Source organism: Cryptomeria japonica, chromosome 10 (assembly GCF_030272615.1).
Source record: "Cryptomeria japonica chromosome 10, Sugi_1.0, whole genome shotgun sequence".
Classification (NCBI taxonomy): Eukaryota; Viridiplantae; Streptophyta; class Pinopsida; order Cupressales; family Cupressaceae; genus Cryptomeria; species Cryptomeria japonica.
This window is the reverse complement of record NC_081414.1, coordinates 152,078,475-152,101,900: the sequence shown is the minus strand read 5'-3', so window position 1 is coordinate 152,101,900 and position 23,426 is coordinate 152,078,475. Positions and strand designations below refer to the sequence as shown.

Here is a 23,426-nt window from a genome sequence, read left to right as displayed (position 1 = left end):
GACCTTGTATGATGAAGACCCGTATTTTGTAGAACCTTGGAAAGCATGTAGAGAACCAGTTATGGTAGACATAAGCAAATGGTTTGATTATTTCATTCAGGATGGAATTTTAGTCAGAGGAGTTCAGTTGTACATACCTAAGAGTTCTACAAGAGAGAATTTGATAAAGGAGAATCATAGTGGAGGTTTAGCTGGACATTTTGACATTGACAAAACAGTAGCATTGGTGAGTGAGCAATACTTTTGGCCCCTGATTCGTAAGGATGTTAAGAGATATGTGCAAAGTTGTAAAGTTTTTCAAGTTGCAAAAGGTAGTAGTTAGAATTTGGGATTGTATAAACCTTTTACATTATCGTTAAGACCTTCATTCAAGAGCATTACTGACCCAAAACTAATACAAGACCTTAAACTTGAATCAAGAGGCATATAAAAAGCTAAACTACTCTTATCAACTCCAAACCACTTTCAAAGGTTATATTCCATCCCTACAGACCTTCATTCAATATTTCAAATCATAGCATTCACCATAACATGAGAGAACAAATTCTTTATTGCCATGGAATACCCCAGTTCAGGATTTCATCTAAAAACTGTTTTCACCAAAATAATCACAAATTATTAAATTCTTAACCAAATTAAGTCAAACAAAAAGCACTGGAAAGAGGATTTGGAGACCTTTCCAACACATAGCCTTTCTTCATTATGATTCCTCATGTGACCATACCAAACGCTGCAACCAGACTGCTTCTGCCTTCACCAATCTGTTTTTCACCATGAATGTAGCAAACAGTCATCAATAACCTCTTACATATTGATCATAAAGAAAATCTCTTTGGCGAGACTTTAGTTTACTGAGTTAAAAAACTTCTCTCAAATTTATAGCCAGATCCAATGGTTAAATAAAAAGTTATGAGGATTTTGTTTAAACGGGTAACCCTTGGCAAGGTTTTGACATTTTTTGTAAAAACAAACATATCTTGCCAAATACTCCACAAAAATGCATAAGAAAGGATTCATCTAAAAGATATTTTATAACTCTATCATTAAAAAACATCTACATATAAAAATTACATCAATGTGATCCTCCATGGATCTATGACAACCACAGATTCCTTAAAACCTTGTGACAGTTTGAGGGTTTGACGGATAATCTTTGTCATATCCCCTCCAAATTGTTCTACCCCCTTGATTTTGACCAAACATGGTTTTATAAACCATTTCCAACTCCTTCCTAACTACTCTAACCACCTCATGACCAATGGATTTCATTCTTACACTTTTGTTGCACTTTTTTTTGGCAAAGTTGCAACCTTCCAATTTTTACATTTTTTACATTTTTGACATAAATGCCTCTAACCCTTACATGGACACTTTTAACACTTCAAGATGGACCAAATATGATATCTTTGGAAAAAATGGCTCATTTAGCCTTACATATTATGATTCAATGGATTCAAATAACCTTAATACATTATGAATGACTCAAATACAATAAAATTGCTCATATTATGACTTTTCACCTCCTGGTATGCTTGTGTGCTTAGGTGCCTCTGCACCATTCTCCCAACCTTGAAAAGTTTCCAAGTTCCTTGGAAACGTGGGTACAATGACCTGCAAGAAAAATTTTGAGTGAAATTTTCACCCTTGTCTTCATCTTTACCTCTGTATGCCTCTTTATGTTGATGCTTCCTTCTTAAACAATCGCTTTGTGACTCCTACCAATGGAGTTTGTAGTGGTTGCCATCCAAGTGCTTTTACCAACCATAAGTCCACCTCTCCATGTTGCATCGCCTCACCAACAACCTTTGTGCTTCACCTAGGAGTTCTCCTATTTGCCTCTCTCCCTAGTCTTTTGGCAATCAATGGACCATCCCATGGCCCTGGACCATCCCTTTGGCCCTTGACAGACCTTCCTTGTTTGCCCACACACAACACCAACTTCCTCTTGCAGCTAGATGGACAAGCACCTACAACCAAAACTTATCCATAACACAAAACACAAACATCTCTCTTACCCAAATTTTTTGTTGGGCTCTGATACCAATTTGATGCTGAGCATCTATCACAAACAATAAAACCTTCATTCAAGGGTATTACTGACCCAAAACTAATACAAGACCTTAAACTTGAATCAAGAGGCATATAAAAATATCAACCACTCTTCTCAACTCCAAACCAATTTCAAAGGTTATATTCCACCCCTACAGACCTTCATTCAAGATGTCAGATCATAACATTCACCATAACATGAGAGAACTAATTCTTTATTGTCATGGAATACCCTAGTTCAAGGTTTCATCCTTTAAAAACTATTTTCACAAAAACAATCACAAATTCTTCAATTCTTAACCAAATTAAGTCAGACAAAAAGCACTGGAAAGAGGATTCAGAGACCTTTCCAACACATATAGTCTTTCTTCATTATGATTCCTCATGTGACCACACCAAATGTTGCAACCGCACTGCTACTGCCTTCACCAATCTGCTTTTCACCATGAACTGTAACAAACAGTCATCAATAAATTTTAAAATATTGATCACAAAGAAAATCGCTCCAGTTAGACTTTAGATTACTGAGTTACAAAACTTCTCTGAAATTTATAGCCAGATCCAACTGTTAAATCAAAATTTATGAGGATTTTTCCAAAACGGGTAACCCTTGGCAGGGTTTTGACAATTTTTGTAAAAACAAACATATCTTGCCAAATACTCCACAAAAATGAATATGAAAGTATTCATCTAAAAGGTATTTCATTAATCTATCATTCAAAAACAGATACACCAAATTTGATCCTCCATGGATCTATGACAGTCACAGATTCCTTAAAACCTTATGACAGTTTGAGGGTTTTATGGATAATCTTTGTCAAATCCCCTCCAAACTGCTCTACCCCCTTGATTTCAACCAAACATGGTTTTATAAACCATTTCCAACTCGTTCCTAACTACTCTAACCACCTCATAACCAATGGATTTCATTCTTACACTTTTTTTGCACTTTTTGGCAATGTTGCAACTTTGCAATTTTTACATTTTTTGCATTTTTGACATAAATGACTCTAACCCTTACATGGACACTTTTAACACTTCAAGATGGACCAAATATGATATCTTTGGAAAAAATGGCTCATTTAGCCTTACATATTATGATTCAATGGACTCAAATAACCTTAATACATTATGAATGACTCAAATACAATAAAATTGCTCATATTATGACTTGTGGCCTCCTGGTATGCTTGTGTGCTTAGGTGCCTCTGCACCATACTCCCAACCTTGAAAAGTTTCCAAGTCCCTTGGAAACGTGGGTATAATGACCTGCAAGAAAAAATTTGAGTGAAATTTTCACCTTTGTCTTCATCTTTACCTATTTATGCCTCTTTATGTTGTTGCTTCCTTCTCGAACAATCTCTTTGTGACTCCTACCAATGGAGTTTGTAGTGGTTGCCATCCAAGTGCTTTTACCAACCATAAGTCCACCTCTCCATGTTGCATCACCTCACCAACAACCTTTGTGCCTCACCTAGGAGTTCTCCTCTTTGCCTCTCTCCCTAGTCTTTTGGCAACCAATGAACCACCCATGGCCCTGGACCATCCCTTTGGTCCTTGACAGACCTTCCTTGTCTCCCACACACAACACCAACTTCCTCTTGCAACTAGATGGACAAGCACCTGCAACCAAAACTCATCTGTAACACAAAACACAAACATCTCTCTTAGCCCAGATCTTTTGCTGGGCTCTGATACCACCTGATGCAAAGTGGGCAACAAGAAGGTAAGAAGACCCAAATCACCCTTTTAACCTAGACAAGGCTTATCTCAACCCACAACTAGGGTTCTACCCACACACAAATGTACTCAATCAACCACAACACTTTCTAAGGAGGGTTAGGGCTATTTGACAACCAAGGACACTCCTCATATGCTTTTCACCCAAGTTTGAAGACTTCCTATTGCACCTGGGTCAAGGAACCCCCAACTAGGCCTATTTCTTGTAGCCTTGTCTAACTGGTATTTCCCAAATAATTCAAATTTCCTTCAAAGAACCCAAGGAACAAATTACATTTCAGAGTACCCTTTTGGGACTTACATCCAATTCCAAGGGATGGAGTTATGACCTTGCTCCAACACCCCTAAGCACCTGCTATGTTGGCAGACCTAATAGGCCTAATTAGGTTTGTTTTCCAAAGCAACTACTTAAGAATGGGGTTGCAGAATCTAACTCACCCCTTGGGCATGATCATTAGGTGTCTAATGAACCAAAACCACCCTTAAACCGGCTCCCAAACTCTCTTTAGGTGACTGTTCTCTCATTCCTCCTCAAGGCTAGACTAAACACATGGTTTTGTTTAACCTAGGGTATGGTGGAAACCACACCAAAACTCACTCTCAGATTCCACCCTTTGAAATCACAATATAAACACCCTCAACCTGCATTTCCCAAAGGGCCGTTGAGTTCCTCAAAAGGATTTGCAAGTTAGGGTCATGTTTATGGTGAAACCCTATATATCGAGTCCTTGAGTGATAGTTGTTGATAAACTGCCTACAACTTGCTCTAGACTCCACCAATTCGAGTCAGACCACTTACATTCGAACCTGCACTCACACCACAATCCAACCAATTCAAAACTTCATGCCAACCACTGCTCTATCAAATCGTACAGTACTGAAAACCAGTGAAAATGGGCAAAATCTGAGTTTTTGTTTATTCAAACCACCAACTTCTTACATTCATCATTTAACCAACTCACCGATAATCTCTAAGGCACAATAGGCCTTCCCCCAACGGCTACAACTAATTTTCAATTTGTGAGGACCATTGGAACTTCTTTGCCAATCGGTGGGGAAATGTTGCTTAGCAACTTTGAAAAGATACTTAGCAACTTTTGCAACTTTTTACATCTTTTGACAACTTTTCAATTTTGACATTCCAAAGTCCCTAATGGACTTGTAGACCAATCCTAAGCCTAAAACAACTTAGGGGACAACTTAACAACATACATCCTACCCTAGATGAACCCATGGTCAGAGTTGGTCACTAGGTTTATAAGTGACCTAGAGCCAACTAACCTTACAAGAGGTTCTTTATTACATTCATAGGTTCCAAAGATCCACACTGAAGGATCATTTACCAACACACAAACAACAAACAAAATTCAAAACCAAGAGGTGCCCTGCACCAGATATAAGCATGGATTTTGTACTTGAATTGCCTACGACACCGAGAGGGAATGATACTATATTTGTGGTAGTGGATAGATTCTCAAAGATGGCTCATTTCATACCTTGTAAGAAGACATCAAATGCATTGCATGTAGCTGATCTATTTTTCAAAGAAGTGGTGAGATTGCATGGATTATCTAAGAGAATAGTTTCAGACAAAGATACTAAGTTTGTTGGCTATTTTTGGAGAACACTTTGGAAGAAGATGAAGACAGATTTGAACTTCAGATCTACTTTTCATCCACAGACTGATGGACAGACAGAAGTTGTTAACCAGAGTTTGTAAAATTTGTTGAGATGTTTAGTGGAGGATAAAACCGGAAGTTGAGATTTAATCTTTGCACAAGCAGAGTTTGCCTACAACAATTCAGTGAATAGAAGTACCGAAAGAACGCCTTTTGAGATTGTTACCGAAGTGCATCCTAGAGGGATATCATAATTGAGAGACACTAGCAGTGAAGACCGGAGGAGTTCAGAAGCAGAAGACTTTGCAGATCGCATGGCAGCGTTGCATATTCAGGTTAAGCAGTATTTGGAAGACATGAACAACAAGTGTAAGGAGAAGGCGGATGAGAAGAGGAGATATAAAGAATTTGAAGTTGGCAATGAAGTGATGGGATATCTGAGAAAAGAGAGATTCCTAGTTGGAACTTATAACAAGTTGCACATGAAGTTTGGACCTTGCAAGATTTTGAGGAAGTTTAGTTATGGACATGCATATGAAGTGGAGTTACCGGATAGTCTAATTATTTCACCTATATTCAACATTGCAGATCTTCATGAGTACCATGAACCAGAATTCAGTGAGAACAATGTTGCAAACTTGGAGAAACAGTTACCCTGGAAGGAACCAGATCAAATTGAAGAGATTTTGGACAGTAGGATTGGGCGTAGTACGCATAGCAATGAGTATAAAGAATATCTTGTGAAGTGGAAGGACAGACCAGTTGAAGATTCATCTTGGATTTCTCAGGCAAAGGTAGACTACCTTGGTTTCCCTCTGACCCCGGCAAAGTGAGAGGCTCACTTTTTCAATAACCTCGGATACCTAATGTAGGAGCATCCCCGGTTCACAAAAATCTTGCATCAACCAAAAACATTTTCCTTTCTGTTTGTTTTATGTTTGCAGTTTCATTTTTCTTTTCTGTGTGTCTCGGTTTTGGCTCACCAGATCCTGTGAAGTTGGATTCTACTTGAAAAACTGATCATCTTTCTTGCTTCCATACTACATCGCTTTTGGATCATTTTCCAGCAAGATATCGCTATCGGTTTTCATGACAGTTTCTTGTTACCGGTTATTCCTTTGTTACCGGTTGCCTGGACCTATTCTGGTGATCTACCGGAACCCATTCTGAAGCTTGCGGAGCCTTGGGCGTTGATTTCGATGTTCCTTGCCGTGTGGTCGACCTTTTCCCGCGATCTATGTTTCATCCTTTGCATTTTCCGGAGGAATCCCTTGGTGGAGGCTGACCTTGTTTATTTTTCACATTAGGTCTTGTTCTTCGGGTTGTGATCCCTTTTGGGCCGACTAGATCCTTTGGATTGATATATATATTTTTAATTAAGCATTAGAATGTAATCAATTAGAATAAATCAAAGAATTAGGTAGCTAGACTTTGCATAGAAGATAGATTATAAGATTCAAGGCCCCCTTGTGATCTATTCTACCAGACCTGTGAGCCGGTATGTTGTAACTCGATTGCTACCGATTGGATGTAATGGAATTTCATACAATAAATCAATCTATTTTGCATTGCCTCCATCATTCTTTTGTGTTTTTGTTGTGTTTACTCTTGTTGACCGTTCCGGATTGATCTCTTTGAAGTCCCTCCTCACCGGTGACTGCTTCAAATGAATAACCATTAAACTACCAAAATTATGTCAACATTAAATAAATTAATAATTAGAAACTTAAATTTTCTCAAAATCTAAAGTTAACTCCAATGTTCAAATCTGATCAAAATAACTATAAATAAGTCATTTAAACATTCAAAACATTAAATAATCATAAAGACTCATAAAACTCATTTTTGTTAGGATTAAGGTTACATCTACCTTGTAAATCCTATGGCGTGGTTCCAACATCCTTGGAAAGTGTCCTAAGGCACTTAGGATGTATTGGAAAAATAATTCTTAATATTTAATTATCACCATTGTTAGTAATACATTCATAAGGGGTGATGGGTTATAGTAGTAGTGATAAAAGTGGTTTGTGAACACAAATATTTAAATATTGTTTAAATCCTCGCTTATGGATGTCTAGAATAAGATATCTAATGACTTTAAAAAGTGGAAAAATAGTGACCTATGGGCTTCTCCAAGTGGATGTATGGAAGAGGCAACATGTGTCTCTTGATTTTCAATCATTTATTACATTTAATGTAATGTTTATCTTGCAAGCATAAGTGTCTACGTTGGAGGGAAGGTATTAGAAGCTAAACTGATGTATTTTCAAGTTCCATGGAAGCATTTCAAGGGTTGTGGTTGTGAGTAAAAAGATTCTTCTTTGGGAAAATTTATTGGTAATTTTGGAGCTCTTGCCATTCTATAAATTTACCCTTTGGGTGTAGATTTATGTGCAACAGAAAGTGGAACAATTGAATGTATTTTTCTATGCAAGAATGAAAGATGGATCGGAGGAATAAGGAGGTTGTTCCATGTCCATAGGTGTTGCTATTGTGGAGGGAAAGACGAGAATGGAAGTGATTGTATTGTAAGCACTTTTATTGTTCTTAATACAAACGTGTCCTCTCTTATTGGTGTCGTTTTTTTTGCAAAGGTTCTCCATGTAAATCTTGTGTTATGTGTGGATGTTATATTGTTGATTTATGTCTTATTTTTATTATCTTATGATGGTGTTAACCATTATTTATGGCTACTATAAGTTCACATAAGATAGGTTTATTATGCATGGTTAACAAGTTGATTTTTGGCATTATAGAGAAGAAGGATCTAATGATGGGTTTTCCACAATTAAGGCAACTTGATTTTTCAGATTTGCATATGAGCTTAAGATTTTCATGTTGCTGCTATCCAAGCCTTGAATCCCATCCTTTGATTAGTTTATTGGATAGAGATTGATTTTCACAATCTTGGTATTGAACCTATTTTTTTCCCAACATTTGGTATTAGAGCTTAAAGTTATTGGTTCTGGGTATTCCTCTATTTTTGGTTTCCTAACTTGGAAAGCTTGTGGGAATCATTTAGATGGAATTAAAGGTTGTTGGAAGGCTTCTGTGGTTGCAACGAATGTTTTGAGAGTTCACTTTGTTTTGCATATTTGTGAGATTCGAAACCATGGCTATTATCAATGTCATCTATGTTGGACATTTAAAGCTCATGTTTATGGATCTTCATGTAGTTATGGTTTGGTAACTTGGAGCTCTTATTTGATAATATATATGTATCCTCTTCTCTAGTGGTTTTGTTCCTTTACCTTGTTGTCATGTGTAGTGAGAAGGTGTTCATGTTCGATGAGTACAAACACCCTGGTCACATAGAGATACACAACCTATTTGGACTACAGAATGGAGTGCTCATGTTGGGTTCATGGTTTTAGCCCATGGTTACATGAAAGCACAAGAAGATAAGCAACTAGACTCTTTGCAAGTTGTAGAGCTTATATGTTTCATATGGTTTAAGCTCCTGGACAACTCTCCTTTTCCTTTCTTGGGTTGTAGTGATCTCTTATTTTCAGCTATTAGGTTTTGTAGATCTGTGGTATTTCCATTGTTCAAAGACATGTATAATGTGAATGTTTGGATGTTTAAATGGATTCCAGATTTAAAGAGATGGTTTTGCAGGTTTTACATGTTAACTAAAATTTATGGTATGTAGATCTATGGTTGGATGGAGATAATAATAGTCTTGCATGGCTGCTTGGAAGGTGCTTATTGATCTATAGTTACTCTTATGTGGGTTTGTCTGGCAAATCAGGTCTAGCGTTGATTTTGGTGTTTGAGTCTTGGAAATCCACATGTTATGTCTAATTATCTTTGTTATGCATATATTGATGTGAGGTGAAATCTTTCAACTATTTGATATTGGAACACTGATTATATATTTCTTCTTTGAGATGTTTCATATGTATTGATCTCGAAGATTGTCTGATGAGGATTCGGCTTGGTAGGCCCTTGTTGTTGGTCACCATTATTACATTGGTATTTTGATTGTAGTGAGAAAATGATTATTTGGAGTAACTAATATAGTTGATCATTTGAATCTTAGTAGTAGATTATGATACAGACCCATTCACTTTCAATGGAGTTTTGCTAATGATGTTGTTCATGATGCCATGTATTACTTGGTATCACTTTCGGTTGGAGATTTATGCAATCACATAATGTGTTCTATCTTCTTTGTTTCAAGATTTTGGTTCTAAGTTGTTGTGGTTGTAGTATATTGTGAGTCGTGGACAACCTTTAATTAGAAGACGGATTTTTTTTTGCAATGGGTGTTGGTTTTATGTGGAGCTCTTTGATTCTACCTTCAAATTATAGTGAGAGATTGACATCTTTGGTTCTATTGACAAAGGATGTGCAGTTGTCTCTTCTTGGTTTGGAGATCGTGGTTTGACTCTTCCTTTTGGGAGAGCTCTTGGTTGAGTTCTTTGATCATGTTGGGTCCATGGAGGATCTTTAGTTAGGAGATGGTTGTCATGATGTTTGAAGAGCTTAGTTACATGGTTCAGTGGGAGATTTGGTAATGATGTGGATTAATCATTTGATGATGGATGCTTATGGTGACATCTTCATGTCATGGAGGACTCTTAAGTCTTTGGTGAGGTGTTGTTGTTTCTCTTTGGTTTTGAGTATTAATCATTTGCTTGGAGCTACATGATTTTGTAGGATCGCATTTGAAGTTAGCATGGATTGATTCGTTTATGCTCATGGAGACTAGAGGAACTTGGGTGAGGCTATGAGATATCATGTTTTTGGGATCATTTGTTGAGATGGTGACACTTATTAGATTTCAGAGAGCAAAAGAATTATAATAATATTTGTTATTATTTCACTCGTTCAATGGATTACATACTTATAGGAGTCTTGAGTCCTACATTATAGGAACAACTCACTAATTATATAAGTTGTTTTAACAACTCAATAAACACACACATACAACAAAATAATTCTTTACATATGACTAACTAACCTAACAAATATTTATTTTATGTGTCCAATGTGAACACTAATTTCCAACACCCCCCCCCTTAGTGTGAGCATGGTAAAAACTCACAACCTTTATCTGCAATAAGCCCAACTCATGACCTTGATTTAAAACGAAAGGCACCTCCTATCAACCGTTCATAGTTTTCACTTAGGCTTACCACAAACCTGGACATGAACAGGAACCCACCAATTGTCCACCTCGTGTGGTTTTTTGGATCCTCCCTCAAACCCTTTCAAGATCCATGAACCAACTTACATTGGTGCTTATGTTTATCCAACATCTGGGGAAAATATAGGAAATGAAACTCACACAAAACAAAACATGAAATTATTTCACATTGCATCTATGAGAACCAAATGTTGTTCTCAATCCTAGTCACTGTTGTCGATCGTTGCCACCTAATCTTGAACAGCATAGGAAATTGCCACTACCACTAGAAGTTGCCCTTGACTTTAGCTGATTTAGCTCAAAATAGAAATGCAACATTGATGTTATGTTCCCCCCCCCCCCCCGACACAATGTGAAATTTCCAAATTATTCACACCACACAGGAGCACTGAAAAGAAATCAAATCACATAAAATTGCATACCAATGTCTAGATCTTGCTACACATGATCATAATTGCCAGTGATCGTATTCACTAGTCGATCATCTTCTGATGAAGTATTACAGTCAGAGGATCACGAACCTTAGTTGTTTTCCTCTACAATTGCCTTTCCAGTATCCAACACATGATCATAATTGCCAGTGATCGTATTCACCATTCAATCATCTTCTAATGAAGTATTTTAGTCAGAGGATCATGAACCTTAGTTGTTTTCCTCTACAATTGCCTTTCCAGCATCCAACACACTATGTAAAGTAGAAAACCACAAATATAGAGCACACATCACTCCATTTGCAACTGAAAGCAAATACACAACTGAAAAAATGTCACCATGCTTCATGCGCATCCTCATCATTGGTAACTTATGAGTGGTCACTAATTAAGCTCCAATCTTCGATGCCTCTGTCCTCCATTTAGTTTGCTACTTAGAATTTTTTTCTTATGAGGCTCATTTTACCAGTTGTGAGGAAAGTATATATTCTCCCCTTTTGATATGAAACTCTCTTCTATAATCTCTTCTCCCCTTTTGATAAAAAAAATTGACACATATAATTAAGATAACACAATAGTTAATGACTCAAGAAATTGGACCCTATTCCAAACAGATGATACAACTAGACTCAATGACACTTGGAGACAATATATAACTTTGATCTAAAATATTTATTAGACACTCAATCTTCTAGACGCTAGGAAGGCCAAAATTGCCATCAAATTCCCATGGAATAACACATACTTCTCTCGAGCAAACAATGGAAACTAGAAAAGTATTTTAAAATATGTGACCAACCAATTAGCGATGCATACAAGAATTAGGAAAATGAGATTGGTCACCAAACTAACCTTTGTTCATAAGATGCGCACCTAAAATCTCGTTTACTATCTTGATTATTTGCTTCTAATCCTTGCCTTTGGGCTGAAAATGGTAAACAATGTTGTCAATGATAACTATCGTGAGAACTTTCTCCGACATAGCTATTATGAGGCTCCAGACTCAGGCCTATGAAGCTTGTTGTGATGCCTTTGTTACTAGGACCAAGGATTTGATCAAAAAAATAACACTACGAGGAATACAATCATTTCAACATGCATTGTGAGCAACATCCATTTCACAATGAGCAGCAACAGAAGCATAAAGATTTGATCCAAAAGAAAAAGAATCGGTTTGCAGAAGAAGAGCTTTGTTTGTTGGGAATTGACAGAAATTTCTCCACACAAGCAAACCCCTCTATGTTGGTCTCACCATTATTACGAACTTTGATGGTGTTGGTGCAAACAAAGTTCAATATGTTAGCATTACATTATGTGTTTCATTAATGTCAAATCCTTTGGTCTAGATTAAGTCTGGATGTGGTATGATAAGCAGGAGTGTTCATTTTAGGTATGTTGTGCGATTGAAGGTTTCTCGGTTTCACCAGATGAGTTTGGTACCTTAGAAGATGATTTTTTGTATTATCTTTGGGTCTGGAAAGGTTCGGAGCTCGAGGCCTTAGACCGGATATTGAGATTGTATAGCATGTGGATGCGTTTTAGGTTAGCCTTGGTGATGTATCTAGCGTGTTGAGGAACCATATGATATGGTCCACTTTTCATTCCTTGCCACCACCAAAATGTTTAGTGGAGACCTATTTTAGATCTTTGTCAGCCGACATTGAGAATTATGATTTTCGGAGATAGTATATATAGGAGTCTAATTTGATGATTTTATATATGGCTTTTGTGTTGAAGACATGCGAGATTGAAAGAATCCAATGATTGTGTGAGATATTTACCAGAAGCAATTTCGACAGTACAGACTGTGTTTTTCTTGTGGTGGATTCTCTTTGTCTTTCTTTCTTCTTCGGCAATGAGCTTATTAGGGCAGTAAGCCCATCTATAGTGAGCATATTAATAGTGAGCACATTGACAATGAGCCACACTTTGTAAAAATTACCTTAACCAGTGTTTATACATTGAGAATTATCATTCTTCATGGTTTTTCCCTTCTCGGGTTTTCCACGTAAATTCTAGTGTTTCTTTTGTCTGATCTAAATTATGCATGTGTTTCCTAATTCTGTTAGTTTTGCTTAATATTTTGGATCTGTGTATGAAGGTTAAAAAGTTAAATTTGTTGTCAACTGATTCACCACCCCACCTAGCCCCCCCCCTCCCCCATTCCCTTGATTGTTTGTATATTCAACAATTGGTATTAGAGTTGTGGTTCCTTGATATAGAGCTTAACCGCTTGAGGTAGATCCTAATCTGATGGCACACAAATTATCCATTCCTATCTTTGAAGGATCTGGTTATAGTTTCTGGAAAGTAAAGATGAGAGGTTATTTGGTTTCTTTGGGTTACAACACTTGGAAGGTTGTGGAGACTAAGTATGTTTTATCGGTGAATGGACTCAATAATCTGGATGAGATTCAAGCTTATGAAGAAAATGAAAAGGCAAGGTATGTTATACTCAATGCATTATCAAAAACTGAATTGACTAAGGTTATCTCTTTGAATACTGCTTATGAGGTCTGGCAGAAGTTAAAAAACATCTATGAAGGGAATGAAAGATTCAAACTGACAAAGAGGTTAACTATTAAGAGAAGATACGAGAACCTGAGGATGGAAGAAGGAGAATATAATGTGAGCTATTTTGCAAAGGTGGATACTGCAGTAAACGATATCGGAGAACTCGGAGGTACTTTGAGCAATGAAGATGTGATCGACAAAATTCTAAATACATTACCGGTAAGCTATAGCGACAAGATTTCTGCAATTGAACAAACTTATGACCCGAAGAAATTCACTAGAGAGCAATTGTTTAGTACCATGACTACATCTGAAGTAAGGAAATTCAAAAAAGATAAAGACAAATCAGAAACCGCATTCAAGGCATCTAAGGACAGTCCGGATGAGGTAGAAGAAAACTTTGTAAGAAAGTTGAAAAAAGGCACTGACAAATACAAAGGTATATTACCCTTTAAATTTTTAGATGTGGTAAGATTGGTCATATTGTAACTAGATGTCCAAAAAAGGAAAATAGACAAAGGTTTAAGGAAAACAAGGGAAAGTTCAATAAGAAGGCATATTATGTTAAGGATGATGCTAGTATTTCAAATGATGAATCAGGCTATGAGGATGATGATTGTTTGGTTTTGGTAGAAAAAGATGTTCCTAAGTATTATATCTCTAAGACTGTTGCTAACACATTTCATGCTAGAAGAGATAAGAATTAATGGTTGATTGATAGTGGATGCTCAAATCATATGACTATGATAAAAGTAAATTCATAAAACTTGAAAGATATGATGGAGGCTCAGTTAGATTTGGAGATGATTAGATATCACAAATTGTTGGTATTACTTTTGATGGAAAGCATAATACTAACAATGTTTATTATGTAAAGGGTTTGCATCATAATCTCTTAAGTGTGAGACAAATGTGCAAAAATGGATACAACGTTGTTTTTCAGGAAAACAAATGTGAGATCCGGAAGAATTATGAAACAGTTATTGCAGCTGGAAGAAAGACAAATGGAAATGTGTACCAGTTGGAAGGAACTACAAAACATTGCTTGATATCACAACTTGATGATAGTTAGCTATGGCACCGAAGGACGTGTCATATCAACTTTGATAACTTGGTACAGATCAATTCGAAGAGTGCAGTAAGAGATTTGCCTAGGTTGTCTAAACCGGAGAACAACATCTGCAGGGAATATCAAATAGGAAAGCAAACTAGAAGCACATTTAGAGGAAAAGAGTACTTGTCCACCGGATTACTAAATTTGGTTCACACTGTAGAACACAAGATGCCACTGAGAGGGGGTGTGAATTAGTGGTTTCCAATAACCCTTTTAATCCTAAATGTGAATATCAGTTAACATATCAAAGCCCAAGAAGACATACTGGTGAGATAAGGGAAGAGAACATTATGCAAGCACACACAAGGATACATCACACAACACCAAATATACGAGGAAAACCCAATATGGAAAAAACAGTAGTGAGAAATATTGTTGGAGTATACTGCTCCAATCCAGACTCACAAATAAAGCTAAATACAAATTATAGGGCACCAACCCAAGGAGCACCAACCCGTAACTGTTTATGGGCACCAACCCCTGCACCAAGAACCAACTCAGTAATCTATAATGAGTGTTATCAAATCAATACAATGGTAATATCCTTGTTACAAATGAGTTTTGTAACTCACAAATATCTCTTTATCAGTTCACCTTTGCTCTAAACCCTGCCGGTTCTTTGCTCATATTCTCTGACTCTTCCTCTACTTTGTCTTTGCCTTGTCTGATCTCTTCTCACTCTCTCTCTCTCTGCTCTCTTTTTCTAACTGCAGCTTCCTTACCGATTCAGACTCTGTCGGTTGAATGAATTGTCAAGCCATGCACCTGGTTACCGGTTCTCAGTCCTCTTTGTTTGATTCCCCTTCAGCTTTGCTTTTAACTTGTCTGATCTTCTCTAACACTCACACTGCATTTCTTCCCTCTTTGTTGTCTTCTTACCAGTTCTAACACTACCGATTCACTTGACTACTACAATCTTTAGCATCTTACCAGTTACTTTGGCCTCACTGGTTTAACCCTCTATTAAATCCTCTTACCAGTTTACCTTCCAACCCTCAGTCACTAAGATCTTCAGCAGGTTACACTCTCTTGATCCACGGGCATGCTCTGCTTCTCTATCTGGTCTGCAACATCAATCAACTAAGGTCTTTGGTCGGCATATTTATATTTGAGCTTTCCCGCCAAGATGGGCATTCAAACTTGGCGTGCTAGGGTTTCTTCATCGACCATGAGGCATACCAAATCCAATCAGATCTTGTTCCTGGGATTGACCGTCTACAACATATCACTCAACTCCCCCATTTCTCTTCCTTCTAGTAGATGTTTGTTAAGTAAAGCAACCTACAAATTGATCACTGACCCTGCATCTGTCTATCACATTAAATGATCTCGTTGTTTCCTACTCCAAATCAAATATGCGACTGGACGTCCTTCATCGATCATGATGTCAAGGAATCAAATCTTTGTCCTTCGACCTACTTTGAGTCGCAATCCTCTACACTCAACTCGTGATTTTCGCAGTCTGCATAAATATTGACTTAGTCGGCAACTACCTCACCGACGCACTCTTCACCACTGCATGTTAGCCATCTAGATCCTACATGTCATCTTCATCAGCATCCACCTCAGTTCAATATGTCCATGAATCTCATACCTATCAACTTGGTTCCTCCACCTTTATCCAATATGATTTCCACCAAGAACTTACAATTCCTTCCACCTCATATCTCCATCAAAATGGACTTGCATCTTGCTTCCAAAATAATAAGTATCACATTGGCAAAAAAAATTGTCAAAACATGAACTATCAAGGTAAAGGGTTAGGCCTCCATAAACAAGGCATATTGGAACCCCTCTAAATCAAATAAAATCCAATTTCATATGGCCTTGGTACTGATCTCATGTACAAGATGTTGATACTCCTTTGTCCCTTCTAAATCCATATCCCACCATCTTCCATCTAACAAATCCATTTTGGGTCGTTATGTCCTAAAAATTATCTCCCTTCCTCATCCACATCCATTTTTGGTCTTTATTTTTCAAAACTAAATCCTTCATTCCTTCCATCCATGTTGGGTCTTTACATACCTCCATCCACCATATCCATCAACTTTATCTCACATTCCACCACTTCATCACCTCAAATCCATAATCAAGATCAACAAAGGAATGCATCCTTGAAATCCTTTCAACATTCTCCCTTTATCACCCCTTAAGATCCCAAAATCACTTATCCTCATACACCCATACCATTTCTATTGGAAGAAATTTGGATGCCAAATATAAAATGCACAATACCACAAATCAACAAAAATCAAAGGATCAACATGTCCCATCAAAAAGCCATGCTAAAGAAAAGAACAAAAATGATCCAAAAGCAAGAAAAATTCAAAAGGCCATAAAGGTCCAAAAAGAATTAAAAACTAGGTGGATTCCCAACCTACTCAAAGAAGCAACACACCTCAAAGTGCAATCCATATTGGCATCTCAACTTTCTAATCCAATACCTTCCTCCAATCATAAGTCCTCAAATCCTCCATCTAAACCCTCATCTTCAAAATCCATTTTGGGTTCTTATGACCTTCATCTATTTTGGGTCCTTATGTCACATAATTCACATTTGATCCTGCATATATGTCAAAATCCATTTCTATACAATTGTACCACCCCTCCAGGTGTGTGCCAATGTTGTTTTTCCCAACATTCCCATCCTTTTAACCACAACTCTTTCAACATAACATCTATCATCCAATATTCATTCCCCATTCCTTTAATCCAATCCTTTGCATAAATCCTTATCCTCTTATATCTCCCCATCCATTTCCAATATCTATGAGCATACCTACATTACCTTGATCCATTATAAAACACCTTGAAGAGATGTTATTCATAGAACTAGATGCTTGATTCCTTCATCCAACTATCACACATCCACTATCCTCGAAAACCACTTATATACATCCACTAATCCGCATCCCTATCCATCCAAACTATTCCAAAAATCAAGAAAAGTGAAAAGAGGGAAAAAAAAGAAAAAATCCATCCAATGGTGAAAACCACTTCTTGTGGCGCCTTGGGTAAGTACCATGATAAAAACTTGGTAAACAAGAATCATGTGTAATCCTTCATCCTCTTACACTTTAAACTTGGGGGCAACCTCAATCCATGTTATCTTACCATCCACATACTCCTCTATCCTTATCTCCTATCCATCATCCTATATAAGTTAATCCTCCTATATAAGTCCATCCTCCTCTACTATCTTTGATCTTGACTATCCTATCCATATCCTTCATCTCATATCCCTCATCCTATCCAAACCCATCCCAATTTCCTACCTATTTATCTTGACCAAGCTAGAAGAAAATATCCATGCATGCTTTGGGCAATACTAGCCTTAATTCATCTATCATCCATATCCCTTATGCACTATCCTTCCATCTCATACATCTTTACCCACCATTCTTCAATCCTTAATTTTACTACCTCTAGTGCGAGGCATTTCACTCCTTTTGCAACATAGTCCTTGGATCTGCATTCCTACCCTTCATCTATTTCCACAAAGGCATCATGGTCTTCCATAACACCGTGCGATAAGGCATATATGTTTGCACTTGACCTTTTTGATCATATACTTGGTGCACTGTCATCCTGGTTCCTCATACCTTGGTGCATAACATCAAGTACAACATCAAATCTAGGTTGCTTATACTGTTGCAACATGATTCTCATCCATCTCCTCCCTATCTATCTATCCATCATTCCTATCTACTTTCCGTCCATCTCTCCATAACATTTTCATGCATCCTAATCTTATAGTCATCCTATCCATTTTGAGAGCACACTTATGCTCTTTGAACCCATCTATCCCCTTGAGGGGGCATATCTCTACCTCCTATTCATCCTTCCTCATCCTATCGATAATAAGTATCATGCTACTATTCTTATCCCTTTTTATCCACTATATTTTATTCTTCTTTAATATAACATCATTTCATGATGCTATATCAAAGAGGGGCAAAATGTGGACACCTAAATTCATCCATACCTAACCACATGTGATTTTATCCCATCCTAGTTAGTTAAATAAAGATTTATTATTTATTAATCATTTATCTTTACCCCTCACCCTTAATTAAATAATTTTTCATTTAATTAAGTTTAACCTTCACCTTTATCCCTCACATTTAATTAAATAAATTTGCATGTATTTAATTATGTCTAACCCTATCCCACATAACCTCCAACTAAATCAGTTAATTAATGCATACTTAATTAATTGATTTAGAATAATTAACCTCCATTACCATATTTCATATTATTTAATTTCACCTCAACCTCAATCCTTGTCCATTAAATCTCAATCATTGAATTCATGTACATAGATCAATATCTAAACTTGTCATCATGTGACAAGTGTCCCTAACCTCCTATTTCTCACATGTGTGAGCATGCAAAGGTCACATCATAGTCACCCTACCTGTTACACATGTCATAGATATATCACATCATAGCTACCCTACCTCTTGCACGTCATAGAAATGTCACTCTCACAAGCCACCCTACCTTTTACACATGTCATAGACATGTCACTCTCACAAACCACCCTACCTCTTACACATGTCATAGACATGTCACTCTCACATGCCACCCTACCTCTTACACATGGCATAAACATGTCTCTTTCATGAGCTTCTATATGTCAATTACACACTAATACATTTGGCCTCAAATTTTGACGGAGGTTTGCGACGAACAAGGCATTTTGTGATCAAATTTGAAATTTTTTTTGAAATGCCCGATAACGTCGAAATGCCGACGATGTTTTCCGACGAAGCCCGTGTTAGTCGAAATTTTGACGACTAGAGGCATTATTAAAAAAAAAGCGCGGGTTCATTTGAAAACCACGCACAACGGATTGAATTAACTCTCGATTTCCTCTACCTCCGCCAATTCCTTTGTTTTTTTGCCTCTTCCTCTGCCTTTGCCTCTGCAAATCAGGTTCAACATGTCCTTTGCCTCTTTTTCCTCTACCTCTTCCTCTGTCTCTGCCTTTGCAAATTGGGTTGTCTAGCAGCTGACATCAAATGATTGATTATGTAGTTGGAGGGTATCGAACTATTGGAGATGGCAAAATTCCTCTAGATTTTCGCATGTCTGTAAATTCCTGTGAACTTGCAAGTTGTGTGTTTGAATCATGTAAAGTTGGTTGCAAACAAGTTCATTTCAAAGTGTGTGTCTCATAAATTTGAGCTTGTCATCCTATCGGTATGTTCTCATTTATCTGTTTTTTTTAACTTTCCTAATGCTGCAATTCCTAGTTATTGAAAAGTCTTCCAATTATCAATTATGTTAGGTAAAGGCTAAAAGTATTGTATAAAAATTTAAAAATAAGTAAACCTTATTTACTATACCAGAATCAATCTACTTGCTTGCTTGTAAATGAATGTTTTCCATCTGCTTGCTTGTAAATGAATGTTTATAAAGTAATGATTGTATGAATTAGAAATATGATTCCTTAATGAAACTTGCTTTGGAAATACTTGATTCAAATATATAAAATCAATATAAGACCAGTGCCTTGATTCTTTACTGGTTTCATATCATTTCAAATGAAAAATCCTACGTTTAACCTTAGAGACAGTTTTAATAACTTGTTAATGTAACAAGACCATCATCTCAAAGGCTTCCATATGAATTGAAATTAAAATGTGGCATCTAGTTAGTCTTATTGAATTTAACTTTACTTTGAAAGACCAATAAGACAATTTGAAGTTTGCCAACCAATCCTTCAAACTAATATTCAAACTGAAAATCAATCTTAATTACAACAACATAAGATTGCACAATGAAACAACCTATGTAAATAGATTTATCCAAGGAACTGATCAATCCATTGAAAAGATAGATACCATCAAGAATGAGAAACACTTGAATCTTTATATTAAAAATAAAATACTTAAACCAATTGATTTCAGTGCTTATCCTCTATCAACTTGGTACTTCAAGACAACGAGTTCATAAGAAAATGCATAGAGATTGTCTTGATAAAAAAACTATAAACTTGTGATATATGTCTCTCCTAAAAGATCCTCCACATATAGATGAGGATTCAGTTTGAAAAATGAAAGGGCATACCTTTTCATTAAACTAAAATTAACAAAAAACTAACTAGAAACTAACTACCTTAAAACTACCCTAACAAACTAAAACAATAAAATACAAAGTCACATGTTTAAACATCTTTTGATATCTATGGTTGGTCTCCAAGCATCTGATCGCACTTCTTAATGTGTTTCAAATATCCCTCTGATTTATAGGTATTTGCATCGTAGCTAATATCTCTGACCACAATCTCCAAAGTGATGAAGTTTTCCATCTGCTCGATTGTATCTGTCATGTCAAGTACATCAAATCGGGCAATGTTAAGGGAAGCACTGAGAAGACTTTGGCACTCCACAATCCATTTATCTTTATCCTTAATATGTCCATTATGATCTTCAATTTCTGGAAAACCATATTGTACTATTTCCTTACATTCATTAAATTCATTTTGCAATTTTGTGTCAAAGTCTTCATTCTCTTTCAACAACTTTTGTATTCATTTAATGACTTCAGCATCTGTATTGGCCATTGTCTTATCATGCAATAGAGTTCCTAGTCTGTTATAAATTCGATTGTGAGATATTGCAGTATCCATATTTTTTTGATAAACAACCCATAAATCTTCAAGGAAACCTTGCAATTTTTCAAATCTCTTAGTCAATAAAACAGAGGTTGTGTCAGCCCCCACACTCTAAATTTGTCTTTTCAACTTTTTATTTTCCAGTTGCACATTCTCACATTTATTTTTCCACTGAGACCCATCATGGATTTGTGGCACAGGTTTTCCTCCTCTTTTTAGCAATTCTTCATATAATCCCTTGTACTGGTCTCTTTCTTTGATCACTTTGACCAATTGTGCTTTATTAAATTTTGAAATATCAATACCCATATCAGCAGTAATAATGGGATCTACTTCACCAACTTTCAATTTCATCATGTGACCAAAGGCTTTATCCACATCAATGATTTTTGGTCTCTTATTTGGAGGGTAAATAGCCCATAAAAGAAAATCTTCTTCATTCTAGTCAAATCTAGAGCTGACATACACATCATTTACCCCCTAAATATCCAATTTAAAATCGTTATTCTCAGAATGTAACATGCTATGAAAAATAAATGATGCACTCATGTCCCATCCTGGAAAGATGATGATGTCTGCTTCACTAAGAAGTTGTCTTCCCCTTTGAGGGGTTATAGTGGTCAATTCTAAACTGATTTCTTCCTTTAGTTTCCCCAACAATTCTGATTCCTTTTCATGGGTTACATTTGGGATAGTCTCTCAGTTTTTTCCCTTTGAAATTATATAAAAATGATTTAAACTCTTTTGACTTAAAAAAAACATCATTAGACACAAAAGCAGAATACTCATTGAATCTTGCATCACTATGGATGTTCAGCTTGGCAACAGTTTGCTCTTGCAAGTATGGCTCTTATGTTGTGTCTGGTGCTTCATGCCTAGATACCACCTCAAATTCTTCAAACTCGCCTTTTCTCTCTTCTTCAGTTTCTATTTCTTGCAATCTCTTTTTCTTTTCTTCCAATTTCTTGTTTAATTCATCAATGACCGTCTGGGCCTCTTCCTCCTCCATGCTTCTAAACATGTCCTTTGCTTCCAAGTAAACATGAATATAATCTCCCAGATTTTTACTTTTCTTGCAATTGTGAATATATCTGTAAGGCCTTCCCCAAACCATGCTTTGATTAGCTTAGTTGACCATGTTTGACCCTATTAATAAATGTTATATAATTCAATAGAATGGGCTATGTTAGAAAGATAGATTGGTGAGAAAAGTAATTGAACCAAGTTATAGAATTATTTCACCGGTGGTGTATACTTTGATGTATTATGAATTGAAATCCTAAAAGATCCACTGATTGGATAATCTTGATCTGACGTATGTCAACTATATCTGGATTTAGAACTCATCGGATTCCATGATTTGGATAACATTGATGTAGGATTGATGTTTCATTTATATGCTTATGATATAGGACTCTACATGATTCTAGAATAGGATGAATTTGAGATAGTGTATGTCATTATTGGAATTGTAGGACTTTACTATGATGATAGAAATAGAATGCATGTTTTATGTATGGAGTAAAATTATGAGAATTGTGATAATTGCTTATGTGAATTTATTTGGAAATAAGATGTATTGGTTTGTGTAAGTGTATATGGTATGCAGAATGGTTGATGTGTATTTTTATTCATGTGTTTTATATTATATGAGGTTATTCGAAATTACTAATGCGCGATTGAGTTGCGCAGGAAAAGTTATCCATGTGACCATAGAAATATTATGGAGAACCAAACCTAGACCTATGTATGTTCGTAAAACCAGGGTTTGTCTATTCAGAGAGACAACACCCCGTTTGTGTCGTATTTTATTCGTAATAGTAGATGATGCATGTGTGTTAAATGTTATTTATTTGATTTATTTAAATCCAACAAGAGACAAGATTTCATGTGCAATTTTGTAAAAGTATTTTCTTTGTGTCACGTGACACATGTTGATTTATGTTTGAGTTTTTAAATTTGTCTCTTGGAGGGAATTGTTTAACTATAGCTTTTTCAATTAATGTAATGTGATTCCATAAATGCCTTGGGTAAAGAATCTTTGGGATGGTCAACATAGGTTTGATCCGAAAATAAACTTCAGAGGGGTTAAAAAATGGTTAAATGGACACCTAGGGGTAGTTTAATAGGGTTTCCTAAAGCCCATAAGATATACCTAAGGGTTAGGGGTAATTTTAAGCAA

The 23,426-nt window shown here is 36.4% G+C and overlaps 1 protein-coding gene across 4 annotated transcripts in view; it reads left to right on the top strand.

The window, feature by feature from the left end:
* Nucleotides 1-23,202, top strand: part of LOC131047986 (uncharacterized) — a 267,168-nt gene extending 243,966 nt beyond the window's left edge. For 2 of the 4 annotated variants that reach the window (XR_009359042.1, XM_057981798.2), the window contains exon 10: nt 8,677-9,108. Coding sequence is in view for 2 of the 4 variants with exons in the window: in XM_057981798.2 (XP_057837781.2) it covers nt 8,677-8,723 (47 nt within the window). In the remaining 2 variants the exon portion in view is untranslated. Of the gene's footprint in view, nt 1-8,676; nt 9,109-9,159; nt 9,228-22,936 lie in introns of those variants that run through there. The other 2 variants (XR_009106346.2, XM_057981797.2) reach the window with 2 other exon arrangements.
* The last annotated feature ends 224 nt before the right edge of the window (nt 23,203-23,426 follow it).